Source organism: Glycine max, chromosome 20, assembly GCF_000004515.6.
Source record: "Glycine max cultivar Williams 82 chromosome 20, Glycine_max_v4.0, whole genome shotgun sequence".
In the NCBI taxonomy this organism is placed as follows: Eukaryota; Viridiplantae; Streptophyta; class Magnoliopsida; order Fabales; family Fabaceae; genus Glycine; species Glycine max.
This window is the reverse complement of record NC_038256.2, coordinates 27,183,384-27,208,378: the sequence shown is the minus strand read 5'-3', so window position 1 is coordinate 27,208,378 and position 24,995 is coordinate 27,183,384. Positions and strand designations below refer to the sequence as shown.

General features: G+C 41.7%; 1 protein-coding gene across 1 annotated transcript; it reads left to right on the top strand.

The window, feature by feature from the left end:
• The first annotated feature begins 16,930 nt into the window (after positions 1 to 16,930).
• LOC102665556 (uncharacterized) lies at positions 16,931 to 21,147 on the top strand. Its single transcript, XM_006606750.1, has 2 exons — positions 16,931 to 17,200; positions 21,034 to 21,147. Exons 1-2 carry the CDS (start codon positions 16,931 to 16,933, stop codon positions 21,145 to 21,147), a joined length of 384 nt encoding a protein of 127 aa, XP_006606813.1.
• The last annotated feature ends 3,848 nt before the right edge of the window (positions 21,148 to 24,995 follow it).

Sequence of the window (24,995 nt, the reverse complement as noted above, 5' to 3'; positions counted from 1 at the left end):
GAATTCTGGCTTCAAAGTTGTGATAGCTAAGGGTGGTGGATAATTGAGCATATAAGGAAGCGCTGAAGAGCAAATAAACAAGAAGTGTTGAATGAACTCTCTTTCTCTCTCTCAAATAATAGTTTCAGTTTCATACACTTTTTTTCTGCTTCTCTATTTTCTCCCTGATCCCCCGACCCTCACGACTCTTAATTCTTTATCCTTGTACTAAATCCAATTACCTCGGTAATTTTTTATTAGTTTTTTATTTTTATAGAAACATTAATGTTTGTTTGAGGAGACATAAATTTCTTATCGGTGGAAAACATTAATCTGGGATCATTATTGCTTATAATATTAATTGATAATAGCAAAAAAAACTAATCCAGTCGTTTAAAATCATATCTTACAAGATTGTAAATTTAAATCTGACTGTCCATGAAGACTTTATTAATAAATATTTTTCAAGTAATTTTGTAATTATAATACAATTGAAATATATGTCATTATGATTGATGCCGACACATCTTATAACACATTTCTTGTAACATGCTTCCTCCATTTTCAAAATAATTGACACTTGAAGTTTTTTCATACAAATTAAGAAAAAAAATTATATATTAATGAGAAAATCCATAATTGATATTATATTTATATGCTCAACAAACAATGAATATGCTAGAATATTAATAATTAATTTTCTCCTATGATTGAAATGACTTATTTTACTTTATATTCACTTTCAAATCTTTTTTTCTTTTTATGATTATGTAGTACATATAACTTAATTTAAACAAGCAAATTATTCTAACTAAGCAATGTATTTTTTTATAACCATCGCAGTTAGATCTTTGGTTCTTTCATGATTAATGGCACTTAAATTTTATCATCGCTTCCTAAATACACATTCAGCTAAAAAAAATGCATTTTAGTTTGAGTAAATTAGAGCAAAACCTCCTAAATACACATTCTTTCATGATTAATTATCTTACTTTGTTTACTATTACAACAACCCCTACTAGGGGTACACAGTGTCAGGTTTTGTAAACATTTAATAGGAGATAATGTAATTTGTAAGGAGTCTCAATGCAATGTTGTTCATACAAGGGGGTTTAGTGTTGGTGTAAAAAAGGAGGAGTATTATATGTAATTTCAAGAAACCACAAGGGGTGTTATTGTAATCTTACTCTTTTAGGGTAAAGTCAAACAATACGTTAAAGACGCATTAATTTATTTGAATAATAAAAGCGAGTCTTTAATAGGTATTATTAATTTATTTGAATAATAAAAGCGAGTCTTTAATACAAGGTGTGATTCATTGTTTTGAATAATAAATTTATGGATTCTTCGAGGACAAGTTAAAGATGTGGTTTTCGGTGGACCAACCATTATTTTTAACCATTTATAACAACAATAATTATTGCATTTGCTTCTTCCTTGAGATCCTAAGACACTTCCATAAGTTTTAGTTCTTTAGATCAACTTTGAAACTAAGACTTAATACTAGAGCTTAATTACTTTTAAGGTTCACCACCCCTCTCCAAATATGTGTTCAACTAAACAATGCATTTGTGTTTGACAAAGTCAAACTATGCGTTAAAAACATTTTAATTTATTGAATAATAAATGTGGTTCTTTAATATGAGGTCCAGTTAATTCATCTGAATAATAAATGGACGGATTCTTTGAGGACCGATTGAAGATGCGGTTTAAGGGACCATTACTTTTGATTGTTTGTAGCGAGTCACTACCAATTGCATTAATATTTGCATACGTCATCATAATTTTTTTAGAATACTAAGCATGCACAATTGTTAGCCTTACTTTTGTTGTCATCACCTTCCATGATAGTTGTCTTCTCTATCTCTCTCGTTCTAATCCTTGTTCTCTTCTCTCTTTTCCTTGGTCCCTCTTCTTGTACTTGCTCTCTCCTTTTTTTTTCTATACTCTAGTCTTCACTTTCTCATTTGTTCTCTTCTTTTTCATCCTCACTCTCTTCACAACTAGGATGTCTATTGTGGCAACACTGCTCTTGCATATTCAAATGCTGCCCGTGATGCTTTGGTATATGAAGAGGCTTTAGGGTTTATTTTATCTCCAATGTTATTTCATTTCCTTTTATTCATTTGTTGTTTGTTATCTGCAAAAGTTGCAAGCTGAGGGGAAATGGGTCAACCCAGCTTTCACCTTTTTTTTCTTTCTATTTTATAGATCTTGTTGTTTCAACACAAAATATATCAAATGCAACTCAAGCTTCAACTCTTAAAGTACCACCCTAACACCCCTTCCAAGGACCACTCCCTAACTCTAAACCCCATGTGTCTCTCTTGACCTTTTTAAACACCCCATTTTTTTTCTTAAAAGAAATTAAAAAGGATTATATTTAAAAATAAATAGAGTTTTAGAAAAATAATGAAGATTTTGGAATTAAATAAATAAAGAGGCAAATAAAATAAATATATGTTCTTAAAAAATGTTTTATTTATTCATTTGATAGGTAGTAAAATAGAGTTTATTTTTATAAAATGATAAAATCACTACCACAAACATGGTCTTCAACGATGCAAGTTTTATTATGGTTGTACAAAAACTGATGTCATAAGTAAAGTGGTGACATTTTTGTAAACAACTGGAAATTTTCAAAGAGGATTTTATCATAATCTTCTTTGAAAATGAATTACGACATCGGTTCTACAATGCGAAAATACAATGTCTTTAGGGAATGTGAAGGGCTCTCTCTCACTCCTTATTTTCATCTTCTTTTTAATATCTTTCTCCCTCAGTTTTAGAGAATCCTAAATTCTCCTCCTTGCTCTCTCTCTCTCTCTCTCTCTCTCTCTCTCTCTGTCCATGCCTCCATCACCGTGGAGATCCCCACGAAGCCAGTGAAGATACAGTGGCACAGGTGTTCATTGCTCACAAGATTGACTTGGATTCTTCATCTCTGGAAGCTATCCTCTTTCTCGTTCGAACATGGCATCTACATCCTCCTTATCAGGTATGTCTACTAAACCTTCATTTAAACCACAATCTTCATGCACATGCATTTGTTGCCTTAAAAAACTACAAACCAACGCTTAACTTATCATGAGAGTCTCACTATTCTAACTAAGATGTTGGGCCTTGTTCAACTGCAAAACCCTTGTGGTGCTCAAACTTATTGGGGGCTTAAATAAGAACCCTTTTTTGTTCGATTTTTCATCTATTGATCTGCCCTTACTAACAACCTTGCATTTGGAATCATTTATACTAGAGTGTAGGGATACGCCAGAGCTTCCTGGTGGGAGTTTGAATCTCATGTTCTTGTGCGTGAGCCATCTTTATTTTAGTGGTCCTGAAGCAAGGTTTGAAAGATTGCCTAAGTTGGTTAGAGCCACGATTGCGATAGGCCATGTTCTATTGGAGGTTGTTAATAATGTTAAGTTTCTGCACATAGATTGGGTTGAGGGGTTGAAGTGATCAAGCGTTGCCCCAATCTTCAAATTCTTGACATTGATATGGTTTGATGAGTTGAACATTTAAAATTGATTTCTATTTTTACCTTTTTCTTTACATAAATTGTATTAATTTTATTCTATAATTGTTGTTGACAGGGGAGTATTGACATGAATGCTAGAGGCGATGAAGGAGCAGATTGGCCATTCCCTCGATCTATCCCTTCATGCATTTCATTAAATCTTAAAACATGCGAAGAAGAAGAAACAAAGAAACAAAGAAAGGTGGTGCTAGGTGTGGCTGTTACTCTATTCTATTGCGACACCCAATGAGTCACTAGTTGACTCACATGACCCGTCTATATTAAAAAATTATAAATAATTTATAACTTGTAAAATTTTATACTTAAAAATATAAATGAAAATATAATCAAACTTCTATCAATTTGACTACTGCAATTTGACATTTCAATTATATAAATTAAATCTTCTGACAGCTACTATCCAAATATAATTACATTCCAATTAATTTGATATTCATTGAAGTCAAATTATGTTTGAAAAATATTTGTCTCATCATATTTTATGTTTTTTAAAATTTATTCCATTCTGAATTATTTATTAATTAATTTTTTTTCTTTATTATCATTTGTTATCTTAACTAAAATTACTAAATTACCCATATTAAAAGTAAATATAAAGGATATTGAGAAAAGTCAGACAACAAATGGTAGAAACAGTAAAGTATTAGCTTTAGTGGGGTAAGGTAAGCACATCTCACGTAGAAGGTTGACGGCTCTCAATTTCTAGCAATGCCACGTAGGAGTATTTGGTAGCTTTTAGTATATGAATTGTGTAGCATTTGACTGGTTAGAGAAAAAAGCGTGAAAGCTACAACTAGGCTGCAAGCTTGCAACATCGGAGAACATGAAAAACTGTCTTTGCAGAGACAGAGAGGGAAAGATGTGAAAACCCAGTTACCTAGGGGAATTTTGCGATCCGCTCCGAGTCAACTACACTAGTTTGGCACTAGGTTTGATCACATGTCAATGAGCTAGTTACAGAAATGATCCAACAATTGAATCAGCTCGGCTAAGGGTCTGGTTTCCGATTCAACCAGCCGGGCCGAGCCGAGTTTAATAACACTGATTGGGAGGGTTCCTTACTTAGTATTGAAAATCTTGCTTTCAATTTGATAGTAGGTAGTAAAGTTCTTATTCATGGAGTATGTCTCATTAAGATTCTCCCGCATTTCACAAATGGAGGTAGAAAACATACAATTATAGCTTATTTTTTGAATCAGAGTGCTATAACCAGGTTTATGATAAGAGCATCCTCATTATGCCAGGCCTCAAACTTTGGACCACCACTTTCAATATGGCTTAACATCATATGCCTTTTGCAAGTTTTAAGAATGTATTGTGCCCATTGTAGATAGTTGTGACCATCTGTCGCAACCTACTGTTCAGCGGGAGGGCAACGTGTGACTCGCAGGATGCGTGTTCCACGAAAGGAATACGCACGGAGTCGCCACCAACGTTTATTTTGAGGAAAACGTCGGAAAAACCAGAAAAGACGCGATCTACGAACTTTTAAGTGAAAGGTTCGGGAGTTGTATTTACGCACGGGGAAGGTATTAGCACCCCACACGTCCGTCCCAAGGGACGACAGCTTTTAATCGAATGTGCAAACATGACTTTGATTTTTTATGTTCCCTTTTTATGTCTTTATATCCTTTATACCCTTTTTATATTTTTCTCTTTGTGTGGTCGACAAGGGTGTTTCCCTTTGCTCCTACGTATTCCTCAATTACGATGAGGAAATCAGACCTACGTAGTTCTTTCTTATCAAGTGATTCTTTTTTACCTAAAAGGTGATCATTTTAAGGCGTTGGACCTTGAAAATGATCCATTTTTACTTAGTAAGAAATTTAAATGATAAACTTCAAAACCTATTTTTATGGACGAGCTTGACTAGGCGAGTTGATTTTAGCCTTAGTTTCACTTTAGTTATTAGTCAATTCAAATAAGAATGAGAAATCCCAAAGAGAAAACGTCCGATTGATTTTCCGCTTGATTTTTACTAAAAGACATTTTTTTATTATTATACCTCTATTTTGATTTCCAACGTGGTTACGGCACGAACGAACGGTCGGAATTCATTTTAACCGAAGTTAACGGATAATACAATTCAAACGATCGATGGAAATTTATTTTATTTTTAGGTTAAGCGAGAAATGACTTAAGTAAAATGGCTTAAGCACGTCAAGAGGGGTATGAAAAGTAAATGAAATGAGAATAAAAATACACGAAACACAATGTGGACCACCGCGGGTACATAGAATGAATCGAAAAGCTTGATTCGAGGTACTTACCCGTTGAAGATCGAAGAACGATGAAGAACGAATGAAGAACGTCGAAGAACGGTCGAAACCTTTGCGAAATTCCTCACAGAAACGTTACGAAAACGTTTCGGAAGCGCCTCGGCTTAGATTTTCTTCACGGAAACAATTTTTCCAAGCAAATTCGAAAGAGAGAGAAGTGCCTCAGGGGCTGAACCCTTTTCCTTCTCACTTCCTCCCCTATTTATAGCAAAATAGGGGAGATGGTTGCCGCCCAGCTCGCCCAGGCGAGCAGGGTTGCTTCCTCCAGAAGCAACAGCCTTCTGGAGGAATCTTTTGGAGGGCCCAAGTGGGCCTGGTTGCTATTTGCACCCCCATTTTTACTAAGTACACCCCCTACCTTTTTTTTGGTGATTCTTTTTTCGTAAAGTTACGGAAACTTACGAATTTCGTAACGATACTTGTTTTCTTTCCGTAATGTTACGGAACCTTGTGGATTACATAATCATCCCTTTTTTGACTTACGGAATGTTATGGAACCTCACTAATTGTGCAACGATGCTTCCATTTGATTCCCGGTGTGTCACGGAACCTTACGGATTGTGCATCAATATTTTCTTTTGTTTTCTGGCACGTCCCGGAATTTCACAAATTGCCTAATGATGGGTGCCAAGCACCTTACAAGGACCAAATAAAAGTCGCATGTCATCAAGCAAAGGTCTCCGAACGAAATTAGGGTATGACAGTTGCCCCTCTTTACTTGTCTTTTATTGGAGATAAAAGGAAAGTAAAGATAAGACACTAATTTCGTTCCTCTCGGTTGACGAGAGTCGCGGGTGACCATAAAATTTCCGCATGCAAATGACTTGTCGTTCCCGAGGGAACAAAAGGTGCAGAAGACGATGTCAGTCTCTGCATGCTATCAAGCGTTCTGTCTTACAGATAGCAAAAGAATGTTTATACGGATAACCACTCGGGTATTTCCGCCCGTCAGCGTGACTCAAAAGTCAGTATGACAGATCTTGTAAGTGCGGAAGATGATGTAAATCTCCGCGTGTCATCAGGCCCGCCGCCTCTGGATGACAAAAGGGTGCAGAATGACCATAATTTGTCTTTGCGTGCCATCGGACACGACTGTGTCTGAATGGCAAAGGGGTGCAGAATGACCAAATTTTGTCTTCGCATGTCATCGGGCCCGCCGCCTCTGGATGACAAAAGGGTGCAGAATGACCATATTTTGTCTCTGCGTGCCATCAGACACGACTGTGTCTGAATGGCAAAGGGGTGCGGAATGACCAAATTTTGTCTCCGCATGTCATCGGGCATGTCGCCTCTGGATGACAAAAGGGTGCAGAATGACCATAATTTGTCTCTGCGTGCCATCGGACACGACTGTGTCTGAATGGCAAAGGGGTGCGGAATGACCAAATTTTGTCTCCGCATGTCATCGGGCCCGTCGCCTCTGGATGACAAAAGGGTGCAGAATGACCATAATTTGTCTCTGCGTGCCATCGGACACGACTGTGTCTGAATGGCAAAGGGGTGCGGAATGACCAAATTTTGTCTCCGCATGTCATCGGGTCTGCCGCCTCTAGATGACAAAAGGGTGCAGAATGACCATAGTTTGTCTCTGCGTGCCATCGGACACGACTGTGTCTGAATGGCAAAGGGGTGCAGAATGACCAAATTTTGTCTCCGCATGTCATCGGGCCCGCCGCCTCTGGATGACAAAAAGGGTGCAGAATGACCATAATTTGTCTCTGCATGTCATCGGGCACGACTGTGTCTGAATGACAAAGGGGTGCGGAATGACCAAATTTTGTCTCCGCATGTCATTGGGCCCGCCGCCTCTGGATGACAAAAGGGTGCAGAATGACCATAATTTGTCTCTGCGTGCCATCGGACACGACTGTGTCTGAATGGAAAAGGGGTGCGGAATGACCAAATTTTGTCTCCGCATGTCACATGACCTCAGGGTCAGTATGACAGATCTTGTGGGGCGACCGACAAAAGCAAGGCTCTTGCTCCTACGTATCCTCCAATGAGGAACTCAGACCTACGTAGTTCTAGATAACTTGTGAAACTTGAAAAAGTCTCCACTGGAAGATGCTGACATCTCCGGAAAGGGCGCAGATAACCACATTGGCCTCTGCTCCTCAATCACACTTGGGGTCACTGAATGACGAGGCGCGGATAATCGTAAGGTGTCTCCGCAAGCTACCAGCTCTTGGGTCATGGTAACAGAAAGCGGTGTGGTCGACAAAAGCGAGGCTCTTGCTCCTACGTATCCTCCAACGAGGAACTCAGACCTACGTAGTTCTGGATAACTTGCGAGACTTGAAAAAGTCTCGGTGTTTTCTCCACTAAAATGCAAACATGCTTTAGCAAAGAGACAAATATTCCAACCGATTAGAGCAGCATATACTTTTTGAGTGAAAAACAATGCGTCTACCAGGGAAGGAGAGTCTGCTGATGAAATCCCCCATAACCATAAATGAGATTTTGGATGTTAGCATTTCGTTTCTAAATGACCATTTAGAGGAAACACTGGGTTCGACAAAAATAGAAGAAAATCACTCAAAGTGTATCAATCTCGCATAGGTAAGTGTTTCATCCTAATTTCGAACCATAGATATGTCATGACTTGACTTTGCAAATTATTTCCTATCAAATCAAAAATTACATGCGTGATCATGGATCAATAGGACTTCCCTTGGGAATGGGTTCTTTTGGTGGGTTTTTCGGCTTTTGTGGTTTTGGCCTTTTCCTTTTCTGTTTCTGTTTGACGCGAGGCGAGCAAGTCACCGACGTACAGGATTTTGGTTGGCAATCAAAGGGGGAAGACCACTTCAGGTCGTGGTTTCCTTTCCTTCCTTTTGTTCATTTGGTGACAATTCTGTATTGTTCAGATATTGTCTGGTCAAAAAGACCTTTCTGCATATTTCTTCTAGTTTCTTTGATCAGGAACTTTCTTTCCTTCCTTTTTTACTTTCTCCCATTCTTTGGTTGGGAATTTTCTTTCTTTTCTTTTTTCTTTCTCCCACTCTTTGATTGGGAATTTCCTTTCCTCTTTTTTTTCTTTCTCTTTGATTGGAAATTTCCTTTCCTTCTTTTTTGCTTCCGAGGGTAAGGATTGACATTCTCACCCTGGGTCAAGGTTTATGGTGAGTTAGGATTTTGGCTCAAGGCTTGTAGAATGGCTAGACATGATACATGTCAGGGTTTGGTTTGGCTCAAGGATAAAAGGGATGCCCCACATTATTTCCATGACACAAATGCAAAAACGATGATTTGGAAATTTTATGCAAAACTGGTCATGCATGCACCTATGCGGACACTCAAGTGTCAAATTTTTATGGTCATGTGATGCTAGGGCTCAGGATTCATTTCCTCTATTTTAAATCAACCCAATGTTTCCAAAATATGTTCTTTTATCAATTTGTGCATTCATCCGAGTCCATCTTGGGTTCTCGGGAAAATTTCACAGCATTCACCCTTCAGGTGTACACATATTTTTTTCCAAAAACTAGCTATGATCAGCGAATTTTTCTTTAAAGAAAAGTTGGAAGTCATCTCTTTTCACAAGCATGTTGGTTTTTTAGCTAGACAACTTATTTTTCTTTTTTCTCTTTTTTTTTTTCATTTGTTCATTTTTTTTTCTCGTTTGTTTTTTTTTTGTTTTTTTTTTCATGAGGTATTTTGCTACCTAAACATGTGTATATTTTTGTGAGGTATTTTTGCTATATACACGCATATCCAAGGTATCTTGCTACCTAAACATACATATATATGTTTTGTAAGGTATTTTTGCTATATACATGCATATCCAAGGTATCTTTCTACCTAAACATACATATATATATTTTGTGAAGTATTTTTTGTTTACATACATGCATATCTAAGGTATCTTTCTACCTAAACATACATATATATATTTTGTGAAGTGTTTTTTTTGTTTACATTCATGCATATCTAAGGTATTTTCACTACCTAAACATACATATATATATATTTTGTGAAGTGTTTTTTTGTTTACATACATGCATATCTAAGGTATTTTCACTACCTAAACATACATATATATATTTTGTGAGGTATGACTACCTTCCGAGCTTGCGCTTGTTTTATTTAAATTCCCAGGATCATGAGCAACTAGGTGCGTCCTACTATAAAAAGTGATCAAATAACAAGCATAGATTCAAAAGGTACTAGGTTTCCTCCTAGTAGCACTTCTTTAACGTCTTGAGCTGGACGCCTTATGACTTGTCGGTCACTGACCTAGTACTTTGCTTACCTTTGACTTTGGACTTGGTCGCCTATTGGTCGGCCATGTGGTGTAGGCAATACTCAAACCTTTTTGTGGATGAGCAGAGGTGAACTCTAGAGGTGATGGCGGTGCGTCTGTTGCCCGCTGCCGGCCATCCCCAGGCCGCTATGGTGTTTCGCCCTGCGCCGGCCTGGAGACGCAGTACTTCTTGATGAAAGCTCGATTAGTAGGGGGCCTGATGCCCTTGCTGGAGGTGACAGGTACTCCGTAGAACTCCAAGACCCTGTTGGACTTTTTCGGGTCCACTGGGTGTCTTGCAGGAGCGATCCCTGCAAACAATAGATGAAATCAGAAATCAGTTGAGCGATGTGCATACTTACCTATGATGACGTGACCTTGCCAGGGGGGTACGAGCACCCTGTAGGGCCGACAAAGGCCCGTAACCAAAGCTGGAAACCCCAGGGCCCTGTTGGACTTTTCCGGTCCACTGGGTGTCTTTGTGGGTGCGATCCCTGCAAACAATAGATGGTATCAGAAATCAGTTGAACCATATGCATACTTACCCATGTCGGGACAACACAGACCAACTGATACTTTTGCAGGGGGAGATTGGCATTGCGGGCGCTGGGCAGAATGTTGCTAAGTAGCAATGTCATCTATATCTATGTAAGAGTGGTCATGTTGGTGCGCATGATCCGCACTCGTCTCTTTGCAGCGGCACGGGTGAAATCTTGCCCCGGTATGCATAGTAGCTGTGTGATAGCCTCCCTCTCTGGTTGTGCTCGCACAGTTGGCCCTCCTCCAATATCAGGGGGTGGCCCAGGAACCGTTCAAAGGAAACTACTGGTCCCTTAACCGGGAGTGCAAGTCTCGGTTAAGCATTTAAGGACAGAGGACCTTAAATTCTCTTAAGGTGCAGATGTGGAGCACACTGAAAATGAGGACACGTAGCCCTCTAAAGGTGAGGGCGTGCAGCCCTCTCAAGGCGAGGATGTGTAGTCCTCTGGAGGTGAAGGTGTGCAGCCCTCTGTTGGCGAGGATGTGTAGTCCTCTAAATGTGAGGGCGTGCAGCCCTCTGTTGGCGAGGACGTGTAGTCCTCTAAAGGTGAGGGCGTGTAGCCCTACGAAGGTGAGGACATGCAGTCCTTTGATGGCGAGGGTGTGTAGCCCTCTGAAGGTGAGGATGTGTGGTCCTCTAAAGGTGAGAGCGTGTAGCCCTACGAAGGTGAGGACGTGTGGTCCTCTAAAGGTGAAGGGACATGACCCTTTGAAGGCGAGGACGTGTTGTCCTCTGAAGATGAGGACATGCAGTCCTCTGATGGCAAGGGCGTGTAGCCCTCTGAAGGTGAGGATGTGTGGTCCTCTAAAGGTGAGGGCGTGTAGCCCTACGAAGGTGAGGACATGCAGTCCTCTGATGGCGAGGGCGTGTAGCCCTCTGAAGGTGAGGACGTGTAGTCCTCTGAAGGTGAGGGTAACTAGTACCCAAGGTGAGGGCGGGTAGCCCTCTCAAGGCGAGGACGTGTAGTCCTCTGGAGGTGAGGGCGTGCAGCCCTCTGATGGTGAGGACGTGTAGTCCTCTCAAGGCGAGGGCGTGTAGCCCTCTGAAGGTGAGGACGTGTGGTCCTCTAAAGGTGAAGGGACATGACCCTCTGAAGGCGAGGACGTGTTGTCCTCTGAAGATGAGGACATGCAGTCCTCTGATGGCGAGGGCGTGTAGCCCTCTGAAGGTGAGGACGTGTGGTCCTCTAAAGGTGAGGGCGTGTAGCCCTACGATGGTGAGGACATGCAGTCGTCTGATGGCGAGGGCGTGTAGCGCTCTGAAGGTGAGGACGTGTAGTCCTCTGAAGGTGAGGGTAACTAGTACCCAAGGCGAGGGCGGGTAGCCCTCTCAAGGCGAGGACGTGTAGTCCTCTGGAGGTGAGGGCGTGCAGCCCCCTGATGGTGAGGACGTGTAGTCCTCTCAAGGCGAGGGCGTGTAGCCCTCTGAAGGTGAGGACGTGTGGTCCTCTAAAGGTGAGGGTGTGTAGCCCTATGAAGGTGAGGACATTCAGTCCTCTGATGGCGAGGGCGTGTAGCCCTCTGAAGGTGAGGACGTGTAGTCCTCTGAAGGTGAGGACGTGTAGTCCTCTCAAGGCGAGGACGTGTAGTCCTCTAAAGGTGATAGGTACAAGTACCCAAGGGTCCACCCTTATGAGAAAGCAAGAGATCGACTCATCGAGAGGGCCGGTCATCCCAAATCCACAAGATTCGGACATTAGATGTAGGAAATCTATGCAGTTAACATGATTTTTAGGGATGCAGATGCATGCAACCTTTGTCGTGAAATTTGGTAAATGCGAACTTCATATGAAACAATGCAATGTAATGGAAAGTTGTACAATGCTCATGACATTCTTTCCCTATTTTGTGATTTTGATTTTGATTTGATTTTTTTTTTTTTTTTGGAAAACACAAATTGACTGTCCTTTTGAAAGAGGTGATAGTCCATGCAACCTTATCCTATCTTTTGCAAATCTCTCCGAGAACTCCCTCTGAGTGTTGTTCTGTTTGATTTAGTCATTTGACCATTTTGGAGTGACGACAATGGAGTCGTTTGATGTTTAATCAATCCATTGAAATCCTAGGGTTTGTCCCCCCTTTTTTTGTTAAAAACATCGATGGGTGAGAACTTTTGATCGGCCCCTATGTTCACTTGAGGCTCATGCACGGTGCCCCTCATTGCCCCAGTGTAAGGCTTTGAGGTACCAATCGTTGTCTTTCGTCATGACCTTGTAGGAGGGAACCTATTGGGTGAGAACTTCTAATCTGCCCCTAGGTTCACTTGAGGCTCATGCACGATGCCCCTCATTGCCCTAGTGTAGGGCTATGAGGTAACCATCGTTGTCTTGTTTTCACAACCTTGTAGCAAGGGAGAATGAAAGAAGCAATTGATTTTTGCAAAAAGAATTTTCCAAGGACGAGAAATAGTTGAAGGATTTTTTTTCAGTTGATGGATTAAGTCAAATGACTCCTATGTAGAAGCAAGATATTTTGATGTTTTGATGATGCCGAAGGATCAAGTGCTTCTAAGTTTTATTCGAGACAAGAAATCAAGATATATGATCAAGTTGATCTCTAGAATCTTAGGAAGAAGTTTCCAAATTGAAAAACAAAAGGTTTGACCAAAGAATTCTATCATTTCAAATTGAGATTTGCTCTCTGGTAATCGATTACCAGCAGTTGAAAATGTTTTAATTCAAATTTTTAAAACCTATAATCGTTTACACAAGTCTTGTAATCGATTACCAGAGAGGATTTTCGGAAAATAATTTCCAAGAGTCACATCTATTCAAATGGTTTATGAATGGGCATCAAAGGTGGCTTGGAAGCACGAATTTAAAGAGAGTTTTCATTGCCCACAAAGTTTATCCTCTCAAAAGATTAAGAGTTTTTCTGAACTGAACTGTCTTATCCTCTCAAAAAGATTCCTTGGTCAACCACTTGCATATTCAATAAGGAATTTTGATTGGTCTTCATTGTACAATTTATCCCTTTTAAGAGAGATTTCTTCTTCTCTTCTTCTTACTTCTGAAAAGGGATTAAGAGACCGTGGGTCTCTTGTTGTAAAAGATTCCTGAACACAAGGGAAGGGTTATCCCTGTGTAGTTCAGACTTTGTAAAAGGAGTTTTACAAAGAGAGTGGAAAATCTCAAGTGGGTTGCTTGAGGACTGGATGTAGGCACGGGAAGTGGCCGAACCAGTATAAATCAAGTTTGCATTCCTCTCTTCCTTTAAACTTTTTTATTTATTTATTGCTATTTATCTTTTGCTTTAAAGAAGTTTATTTTGAATTGTCTTTTGAGTAATTCATGTTAAGGGCGCATTGTTAATCCAAAAAGAAAGAGTGATAGTTCAATTGGGGAATAGTCTTTGCATCTTAATTCAACCATTTTTCTTAAGGTAACTGAGGCCATTTGTCCAACATCCTATTCTTGATAACTCACTTCTCTCTAAAAAGACAAAATGAGGTCACATGAACGTCTATATTTTTACTTGAAAACACAGTCAATCAAATGCCTTTTTATTTTTTATTTTGAAACTTATTTTTTTATTTTGAAACTTATTTGTTTTGAACTTTGCTCGTTTTTTTACGGCACCCCCACCAATGTGCAGGACGAGCAATCTCTGATTGAACGGTCTTGGAAGTTAACACTCAAGAGCGCAGGTCGCTTAGAGCAAACAAACCAATGGCTTACACTCACATTCCGGTGGAAGTTGAATAAGCAAATATGTGTTTGTGAGATGATGAGAGAGACAAGGATGTCAAATTCATTCATTTTAGCATTGTAACTGTGGTTTACAATAATGGCATAAACTTGGAAATCCTGATGAGTCATTAGAGACACCTAACAACAGCTTTCAAAACTGGCTCATGTGTGGTGTCGCTTGTCAGTGTTAGGATTCAACAAGCGATTCTCCTCAAATTTCTGCTGGCCCACATCAATTAGACTTTGCACCTTATGCTTCAGGATCATACAGTGCTCAATGGAATGCCCCAGGGCTCCTCCACGATACGCACATGTTGCGTTCGAGTCGTATCCTCAGAAAAATGGAGGTTTGAGGGAACCTAGCAGGGGTTATGGCTACCATTGCATTATCAAGTAGATATGGGAGCCAAGTTAGCATATGACACCGGAATTTGGGGTGAATCCTACAGGCTTTCCGCTGCAAAATTCATTTCTTGGTTGGTGTTTTAGTTTGTGCCAAAGGTGGTGTTTAGCATTGGTTGTGTGGTAGGTGGGTTTTGTTGTCGATTTAGGGATGGCCTTTGTGGATAAATGGGCAGTAGGTAAGGAGAAGGGTTGGGTAATGACATTGTTGGGTTGGTAGGAAACTTGGCCATACATGAATGGCAGTCATTGCATGGGTTTCTCCCTCTTTCTCACCCTCTTCATTTGCCCCAGTTTTCTCATTCGTTCAAGCAGGATGACTAAATTTGCCTTTTTTCAGACCCACATCGATCCTTTCACTGGCAAAGACCAAATCCTCAAAGCTTTGAAGGTGCGTAGCCCACCATTTTCCATAGTAGAATACTGGTAATGTGTCTACTATCATTGTCATCGTTTTTTTTTTTTTGTCATTGAGGTGCCACTTTGAGCTGCCAGGTTCTCCACCTTTGGGCAAAGAAGCATGTCTGAGGTTTCCTGGGGCGTTTGAACTACATTGCCAGATTCATATCACAGCTCACCATTATCTGTGAGCCGTTGTTTAAGCTCTTACGCAAGAACCAATCCATCCACTAGAACGAGGACTGTCAAGAGGCGTTCGGAAGGATCAAACAGTGCCTCATGAACCCTCCCGTGCTTATGCTGCCGGTGCCTGAAAGACCTCTCATCTTGTATAAGAAAATACATGTTGAGCCATACCACCTAGCTGATATCCAAAATGGACCCGGTCAAGTACATCTTTGAGAAGCCTACTCTCACAGGGTGGATCGCCCGGTGGCAGGTTTTGCTATCCGAGTTCGATATAGTCTATGTCACCCAAAAGGCGATAAAGGGGAGCGCCTTGGAGGATTATTTGGCTCAACAACCTCTCAATGACTATCAACCCATGCATCCCGAGTTCTCGGATGAGGACATCATGGCCTTGTTTGACGAAAAACTAGACAAGGACAGGGACAAGTGGATCGTGTGGTTTGATGGAGCATCAAACATTCTAGGCCATGGCGTTGGGGCAACATTGGTCTCTTCGGACAATCAATGTATACCTTTCACAGCTAGGCTGGGGTTCGACTGCACCAATAACATGGCCGAATATGAAGTATGCGCTCTGAGCGTCCAGGCAGCAATTGACTTCAACGTCAACCTACTCAAGGTGTAAGGAGACTCAGCGCTGGTGATTCACCAGCTGAGAGGGGAATGGGAAACTAGAGACCACAAGTTGATACCCTACCAGGCCTATATCAAGGAATTGGCTGGTTTCTTTGATGAGATCTCCTTCCATCACGTTCCCCGAGAGGAAAATCAAATGGCGGATGCGCTTGCCACTTTAGCGTCCATGTTCCAGCTGACACCGCACGGAGACCTACCGTACATTGAGTTCAGGTGTCGTGGCAGACCCGCACATTGTTGTCTGGTGGAAGAAGAGCGGGATGGTAAGCCTTGGTATTTCGATATCAAGCGTTACGTTGAAAGCAAAGAGTACCCACCAGAGGCTTCCGACAATGACAAGAGGACGTTGAGGAGATTGGCGGTCAGCTTCTTCTTGAGCGGAAGCATACTATACAAGAGAAACCATGACATGGTTCTGCTACGCTGCGTGAATGCTAAGGAAGCTGGGGGCATGCTGGGAGAGGTCCATGAGGGCTCTTTTGGTACGCACGCTAACGGGCACGCCATGGCTAGGAAGATCTTAAGGGCGGGCTACTATTGGCTCATCATGGAGAGCGATTATTGTCTCCATGTGAGGAAGTGTCACAAATGCCAGACGTTTGCAGACAATGTCAATGCTCCGCCCTTGCCTCTAAATGTTTTGGCCGCACCGTGGCCGTTTTCCATGTGGGGAATAGATGTGAGTGGGGCCATAGAGCCCAAAGCTGCGAACGGACACCGTTTCATCCTAGTGGCGATCGATTACTTCACTAAGTGGGTCGAAGTCGCGTCGTATGCTAGCGTAACCAAGAGTGTGGTGGTCAGGTTCATTAAGAGGGAGATTATCCGCCGGTATGGTTTGCCGAGGAAAATTATCACGGACAATGGCACCAACTTGAATAACAAGATGATGGGGGAAATGTGCGAGGAGTTTAAGATCCAACATCACAATTCCATACCATACAGACCAAAGATGAACGGAGTAGTGGAGGCAGCCAATAAGAATACCAAGAAGATTATCCAGAAGATGACTGTGTCATAAAAGGATTGGCACGAGATGCTCCCATTCGCGTTACATGGTTACCGAACCTCAGTGTGCACATCAACCGGGGCAACGCCGTTCTCATTGGTATATGGAAAGGAGGTTGTGCTACTGTTTGAGGTGGAAGTCCCATCATTGAGAATCTTGGTGGAGTCTGAATTAAAGGAATCGGAGTGGGCCCAGGCATATTTCGATCAACTTAATCTCATAGAAGGTAAGCGTTTGGCCGCCATGAGCCATGGGCGCTTATATCAGAAACGAGTGAAGAACGCTTTTGACAAGAAGGTACGCTCGCACAGTTCAACGAAGGGGACTTGGTGCTGAAGAAAGTCTCCCAAGCTCTGAAAGACAACAAAGGAAAGTGGGTCCCGAACTACGAAGGGCCTTTCGTTGTAAAAAGGGCTTTCTCCGGAGGGGCCCTGGTGCTCGCCAACATGGATGACAAGGAGCTACCTTCACCCGTAAACTCTGACGTTGTCAAGCGATACTATGCTTGAGATCTGGGGCAATTAAGGAAGTCGCTGCATGTTTTTATTTTTGTGTGTTCTTCTTGGTTTCCCCCAGGGATTCCTGTCCTCTGTAATTTTCCCATCGCAGTCTTTTAAAAGAACGTAGGGTTGAGGTTCTGATCCTCGCTTTGTGCTTTAAAAGATGCGTAGTATTTGATGACCTGAGCCTTTTCGCTCAGTCCATAGGATGCCCCGAGCACTTAATTGAAGTTGAACCCGACAAGCTTTTTCTAAAAGATTATTGCATTTGAAAACGCACATGCATATTTGTTATCTTGTGACAGGGACAGGATTGTTTTAAGCAATGGTCAAATACCGAGCCAAATCCAAGATAGAGATGAATTGAGGTAAACGGTAACGTGGCCACAATTTGCTGCGCAATGTCATTTCCTGCTTTTAGGTACTTAGGGACATGCACGAGTGGAGGCTAGCCTCGTGATCAACAAATCGCCATCCCACGTCCAGCTCCGGACAAGTGAGAAGCGCTACTGGGAGGCAGCCTAGTATCCTTTAAATTCCTACTTATTATTGTTGTTGTTTCTTTAAGGTGATGGTCGGATGCCTAATTTACCCTAGAGGCTTCGAGTAAGCGAACGCTGACCCATAGAGAGCGCGTACCTTTGTTTTTTTCAAAAAAAATGCAGGGTTAGCTTGCATGGGCGAGCACCCCCTACACGAAATGGTTTAAAAAGAGAGGGGGAGTGTAGTTTTTCACCCAAGGAACTTCTCCCCCTCACTTAAGAACGCAGCACTCACGGGATTTCTAGTTTTTTCTTACCCTAGGCCACCATTGTGTGCCTTTTGCTTCCATTTAAGTGTCCTTGCCACTCCATACAAGTAAGTGCACTATCCTTTGGTTTCTAGCTTTCCATGGATGCCTTTATATGCTCTAAATTGTACATGATTTGACCAATTTCGTGAGACGATTTTGTTGGATCGAGTGGCCTCAGAATAATTAACAAGGGGGGTTGAATTAATTATTCCTAAACCTTTACAAATTAAAAAATTACTCTTTTAAGGCTTTTACTAAAATGTTAAGAGAATGAGGAGTAGAAGAGAAACTTAACAGAAAGTAAAAGCGGAAATAAAATGCACAGCGGAAAGTAAAAGAGTAGGGAAGAATGAAACAAACACACAAGAGTTTTTATACTGGTTCGGCAACAACCCGTGCCTACATCCAGTCCCCAAGCGACCTGCGGTCCTTGAGATTTCTTTCAACCTTGTAAAAATCATTTTACAAGCAAAGATCCACAAGGGATGTACCCTCCCTTGTTCTCTTTGAAACCCTAGTGGATGTACCCTCCACTAGAACTAATCCACAAGAGATGTACCCTCTCTTGTTCTCAGTCAAACCCAAGTAGATGTACCCTCTACTTGTACCACAAAGGATGTACCCTCCAATGTGTTAAGACAAAGATCTCAAGCTGTTAAACCTTTGATACTTTGTGAATGGGGATACAAAAGAATTCTCAGGCGGTTAGTCCTTTGAACACTTTTGTATAAGGGAATGGGAAGAATCAAAAGAATTCTCAGACTGTGTCGTTTTGAATTCTTTGACAAGGGAGAAGGGAGACACAAAAGAATTCAGGCGGTTAGTCCTTTGTTCTTTTGGAAAAGGGAGAAGAGTGACACAAAACAAATTCAGGCAGTTAGTCCTTGGCAAATTCTTTTTGGCAAAGGGAGAAGAGATGAAAAGAATGAATAGCACAAGTTTTCAATATTTAGAAAACCAGAAAACTTTGGAAAGCTTTTGACACAAAGAAGAAGAAGAAGTTCATAGAGATTCAAGGCTTGTAAATGATTTTATAAGATTGATTGGAAAAGTATGTTGAGAAGCAAATCAAAGCCTTGCTTTTATAGACTCTTCATGTCTGGTCAAGAGAACCATATAGAAGAGTTATGACTTTTAGAAAAACTTAAAACCAATTTGAAAAAGTCAAAAACCATTTGAAGAGTTACATCTTTTGATTTATTCAGAAACAATCACTGGTAATCGATTACCAAATCAGTGTAATCGATTACACAAAGCTTTTATGTGAAAGGATGTGACTCTTCACTTTTGAATTTGAATTTCAACGTCAAAGGCTCTGGTAATCGATTACCAAAACATTGTAATCGATTACAGCTTTTTGAAATTAATTGGAACGTTGTAAATTCAATTTGAAAACTTTTTCAAAACAATTTTGCTACTGGTAATCGATTACAGCAATCTGGTAATCGATTACCAGTGAGTAAAAACTCTTTGGTAAACATGTTTTGAGAAAAATCATGTGCTACTCAATTTTTGAGAAAAACTTTTCATACTTATCTTGATTAAGCCTTCTCTTGATTCTTGAATCTTAAGTCTTGAATCTTGATCTTGATTCTTGAGATCTTGAACCTTGAATCTTGATTCTAAACTTTCTTCTTGAGTCTTGAATTCTTCTTTATTCTTATCTTGAACTCTTGAATTGTTCTTAATTCACTTGAGTTGTTCTTTGATTGATCTTTGAGCTTTTTGCCATCTCCTTTGTCATCATCTTTTGTTATCATCAAAATACCTTTGAATCACCTTTGATTCACCATGAAGCTTTGCTTCTACAGATTTGGGGCAAATTTGTGCTTTGATTCATTGAATTGGGGGGTTGTAGGGGATGGCCTTAGGCCTAGGTTGTGTTCTGAAATGATGGGGCAAGCCACATTGCCCCTATCCCCTTGCTGTTTGTACCCAAAAGTGCGCCCACCAAGTGCTCGGTGAAATGCCTCAATGGTGTTTGCGCATAAGTCTGTGAATGTTGCTTATAGATGGGGTTTGTGCATGTATGATTGCCACTTTTTGGATGTGGGGACAGCTTGCGGAAGTTAGGGTAAATGCCAAAACATGACTTAGGCCTAGGGACCCAAGCCTTTGATTTTTGAATGCAAGAAGGCATGAAAGTGAGAGCATGTTGGTGAGGTTTCCCCTTTAGGCCAGCACTTGGTTTGGGCTGCACCATGATGATTTCTTTGTACCTAGATGGTGTGAAAATGTCATTCACCATGTACATGTGTATGTTGAATAGGTAGTCAAATGCTTTTCAAATGTGCATATATGTTAAAAATGGCACGAAAACGCTTCTCAAAATAGGAATATATGACATGAAATTGCCTTTCAAAATGTGAATGAGTAGTACAAAAATTGCTTTTTTAATGAATGTGCAACATTAAATTGTTCTTCAAATGAATGTAAATATGTGTGAATATATATATAGCATGAATTTGCCTCTCAAGTGTATGAACATATATGTGAATGAAATGTGAACATATAGCAAAAATGCCATTCAAAATGGAGTAGGTAGGTAGCAAAATGCCTTGCAAAATATGTATGGATAGTTTGACATGTAGCATAAGGAATTTCTTTGCAAACGAAAGTAGGGCATCTCATAGGATGTCATTCACCGAGGGAAAGATAGGTATAAATGTATGAATATCCTAGGAGAACCCGTGCGTTGACGCATAAGTGTTCCTTTCAAAATTCGTGTGGATATTCGCGTTTTGTTGGAAAAAAAAGAGGGGGGGTACACTAGTTGGCTTAATCTAGCTTTCATTTTGATTAAGTTTCTTGAACTAACTTCCCAAATGTTTTTGCAGGAAATGGCTCCAAAGAAACTCTCCACGAAGAGGTCTAGAAGAGACGCCACAGGAGAAGGATCCAGTGCTGCCTCAGAGTTTGATAGTCATCGTTTCCGGAGTGCCGAGCACTAGCGGCACTTCAAGGCCATCAGGGGATGGTCATTCCATAAGGAGAGGCGTGTCCAGCTCAGGGAGGATGAGTATATGGACTTTCAGGAGGAGATAGCTCGCAGGCGTTGGACACTGCTAGTGACTCCCATGGCCAAGTTCGACCCTGAGATAGTCCTAGAGTTCTATGCTAATGCCTGGCCCACGGAGGAGGGAGTTTGGGACATGTGCTCATGGGTAAGGGGTCAGTGGATTCCCTTCGATGCAGATGCCCTCAGCCAGTTCCTGGGCGACCCGCTAGTTTTGGAGGAAGGCCAATAGTGTGAGTTCAGCCAGAGGAGGAGCAGGGCCGACAGTTTCGATGAGGAAGCCACCGCCCAGCTGTTATGCATACCGGGGCAGGATTTCGCTCGGACCGCTGCAGGGAGGCGGGTGTGGATCATGCGCACCAGCATGACCACTTTGACCCAAACATGGATGACACTGCTGCTCAGCAATGTCTTGCCTAGCGATCACAAGTCCGATCTCCCTCTACCTAAGTGCCAGTTGGTGTATGTCATCCTGACATGGATGAGGGTCCATGTGGCCCAGGTGATTGCTGATGTCATTTATTTGTTTGTAGCGCCTACTAGGCACCCTCTAGACCCAGATAAGTCCAACAGGGCCCTGGGGTTTTCGGCGCTGATCACGGGCCTCTACCATTCCTACGGAGTTCCCGTCACCCCCAATAAGGTAATCCGACCGCCGATCACCCGAGCCTTCATCGAGAAGTATTGCACGCCTAGGCAGGCGTAGGGTGATGCACATCAGGTCGCAGGCGCACTGCCACCACCTCGGCAGGCCGATCCAGCTGGGCCACTGGGCGTGGACCATTATCTACAGCATTTGGTTCGCCAGTAGGCGGCCAACCACCATGGGCAGGTGCAGATACATGAGTGTCTCTATCGGTTCAGCCTCAGTCAGCAGGGGCAGGGTTCCGCCCCTTTTGTATGCCCTACCCCGGAGCAGTTTGGGGCTGAGGTCGCATGGCTTGGAGACTGGCCCGATGCCCAGGTAGGGGAGGAGCCTACAGGATCCCCCGATGAGGCAAATGAATCCCGTATGGATGAAGATATGACTGACCTGCTCGGTTTCTTGGGAGGGAGCGGAGCCACATGACCAAGGTCTCCGCACTTTTTGTTATTAACATTACTGCTTTGAGTTATTATTTGTGTTGTTATTAACATTACTACTTTCAGTTATTGTTTCTGTTTCTGCTAGAATTTGGCGTTATGGCTCTCAGTTATTTCATCACTATTTTTATTGCGACTTACCATTGCATGTTTTTTTGTTTACCTTGTAGTTTGATGTGAGTAGGCGGTGCACCCTCATCCGCACGACCTTTTCAGAAAAAAGAAATAAACAAATGATAATAACTTAATAGAAAAAGAAAAAAAGAGAGAAAAAGAAAAAGAAATTGTCTAGCTGAAAAGCCAACATGCTTTTGAAGAGAAATAACTTCCAGCTTTTCTTTGAAAAAGATTCAAAATGCTGTGAAAATTTTCCCGAACGCCCAAAATAGACTCGGATGAATACATGAATTGACAAAAGAACATGTTTTGGAAACAGTGGGTTGACTTAAATAGGGAAAATGAATCCTAAGCCCTAGTGTCACATGGCAATAAAAACTTGATGCTTGAATGTCCACATAGGTGCATGCATGACCAGTTTTGCATAAAATTTCCTAATCATCATTGTTGCATGTGTGTCATGGAAATAATGAGGGACATCCCCTTTATCCTTGAACCGCTGGCCAAACCAACGCTTTGACATATATCATGTCCATCCGTTCTACAAGCCTTGAGCCAAAGTCCCAACTCACCATAAACCTTGACCCAGGGTGAGAATGCCCATCCTTGCCCTCAAAAGAAAACAAAACAAAGAAGGAAAGTTCCCGATCAAAAAATTGGAAGAAAGCAAAAGGAGAAAATTCCCAATCAAAGAGTGGGAGAAAGCAAAAAAGAAAGAAAATTCCCGATCAAAGATCGAAAGAAAATAGAAGAAATATGCAGAAAGGTCTTTGGACCAGACAATATCTGAACAATATAGAATTGTCACCAAGTAAACAAGAAAAGAAAGGAAACCACGACCTAAAGTGGTCCTCTCCCTTTGATTGCCAACCAAAATCCTGTGCGTCGGTGACTTGTTCGCCTCACACTAAACAAAAACAGAAAAGGAAAAGGCCAAAAACACTCAAAGCCAAATTTCCCACCAAAAAACCCCATTCCCAAGAAGAAGTCCTATTGATCCATGATCACACATGTAATCTTTGATTTGATAGAAAATGATTTGCAAAATCAAGTCATGACATATCTATGGTTCGGAATTAGGATGAAACACTTACCTGTGGGAGATTGATACACTTTGAGTGATTTTCTTCTATTTTTGATGAACCCAGTGTTTCCTCTAGATGATCATTTAGAAACGAAACGCTAACATCCGAAATCTCATTTATGGTTATGAGAAAATTTCATCAGCATACTCTCCTTTCCCAATAGATACATTGTTTCCCATCAAAAATTATATGTTGCTCTGATCCGTTGGGAGTTTTGTTTCTTTACTAAAGCATGTTCACATTTTAGTTAAAGAACACCGAGGCTATTTTAGTCCCACACAGTTAGCAAGAACTACGTAGGTCTGAGTTCCTCATCATGAATTGAGGATATGTAGGAGCAAAAGCCTCGCTTTTGTCGACCTCCCCACCTTTTGCTATCATGACCCAAGAGTCTGGTAGCATGCGGAGACACCTTCCGGTTATCCGTACCTTGTCATTCGGGGACCCCAAGACCGATTGACACACAGAGACCAATGTGGTCATTCGCACCCTTTCCAGAGATGTCAGCAACTTTCGGTAGAGACTATTTTAGTCTCACACAACTTTAGCAAGAACTACGTAGGTATGAGTTCCTCATCATGAATTAAGGATACGTAGGAGCAAAAGCCTCATTTTTTTCGACCGCCCCACCTTTTGCTATCATGACCCAAGAGTCTGGTAGCATGTGGAGACACCTTCCGGTTATCCGTATCTCGTCATTCAGGGACCCCAAGCCCGATTGACACGCAGAGACCAATGTGGTCATCTGCACCCTTTCCGGAGATGTCAGCATCTTCCGGTAGAGACTATTTTAGTCTCACACCACTTTAGCATGCATAGACTAACGTCGTCTTCTGCACCCTTTGTCAATCGTGGCCAACGAGCCCGTTGACACGTGGAGATTTACGTCGTCTTCCGCGCTATCTGTCATACTAACCCGTGAAGTCAGGTGACGTGCGGAGATACACAAGTAATTTCTCCGTACAAACAATTTTGGCCAATACTAACCCGTGAAGTTAGGGGGCAGGCAGAGATACACAAGTAATTTCTCCGCACAGACAATTTCTATCAATACTAACCCTTGAAGTTAGGGGGCAGGCGGAAATACCCAAGTGGTTATCTGTATAAACATTCTTTCGCTATCCATAAGACTCAAAGCATGATAGCGCGCAGAGACTAACATCGTCTTCTGCACCTTTTGTCGTCCTGACCCATGAAGTCAGGTGACATGCGGGGTTACCTTATGGTTACTAGCACCTTTCGTCAACCACGGGCAAACGAGTCTGTTGACGCGCAGACACTAACATCGTCTCCTGCACCTTCTGTCGTCCTGACCTGTGAAGTCAGGTGACATGCGGGGTTACCTTATGGTTACCCACACCTTTCGTCAACCAGGGGTGTTGCAACATGCCCTTTTGCGGGCGAGGCTCACGGGTGCATTTTCCAAAGGAGGAAAATGCGCGGAATCGCCACCAACGTTTATTTGTGGAAAACGTTGGAAAAACCGAAGGAAACCGGT

Excerpts from the sequence above, each read along its gene's own strand:
- LOC102665556 (XM_006606750.1), top strand. The coding sequence starts at position 16,931 with ATGCTCCCATTCGCGTTACATGGTTACCGAACCTCAGTGTGCACATCA. Across the intron at positions 17,201-21,033 it reads AGAACGCTTTTGACAAGAAG|GAAATGGCTCCAAAGAAACT; the intron begins GTACGCTCGCAC and ends ATGTTTTTGCAG.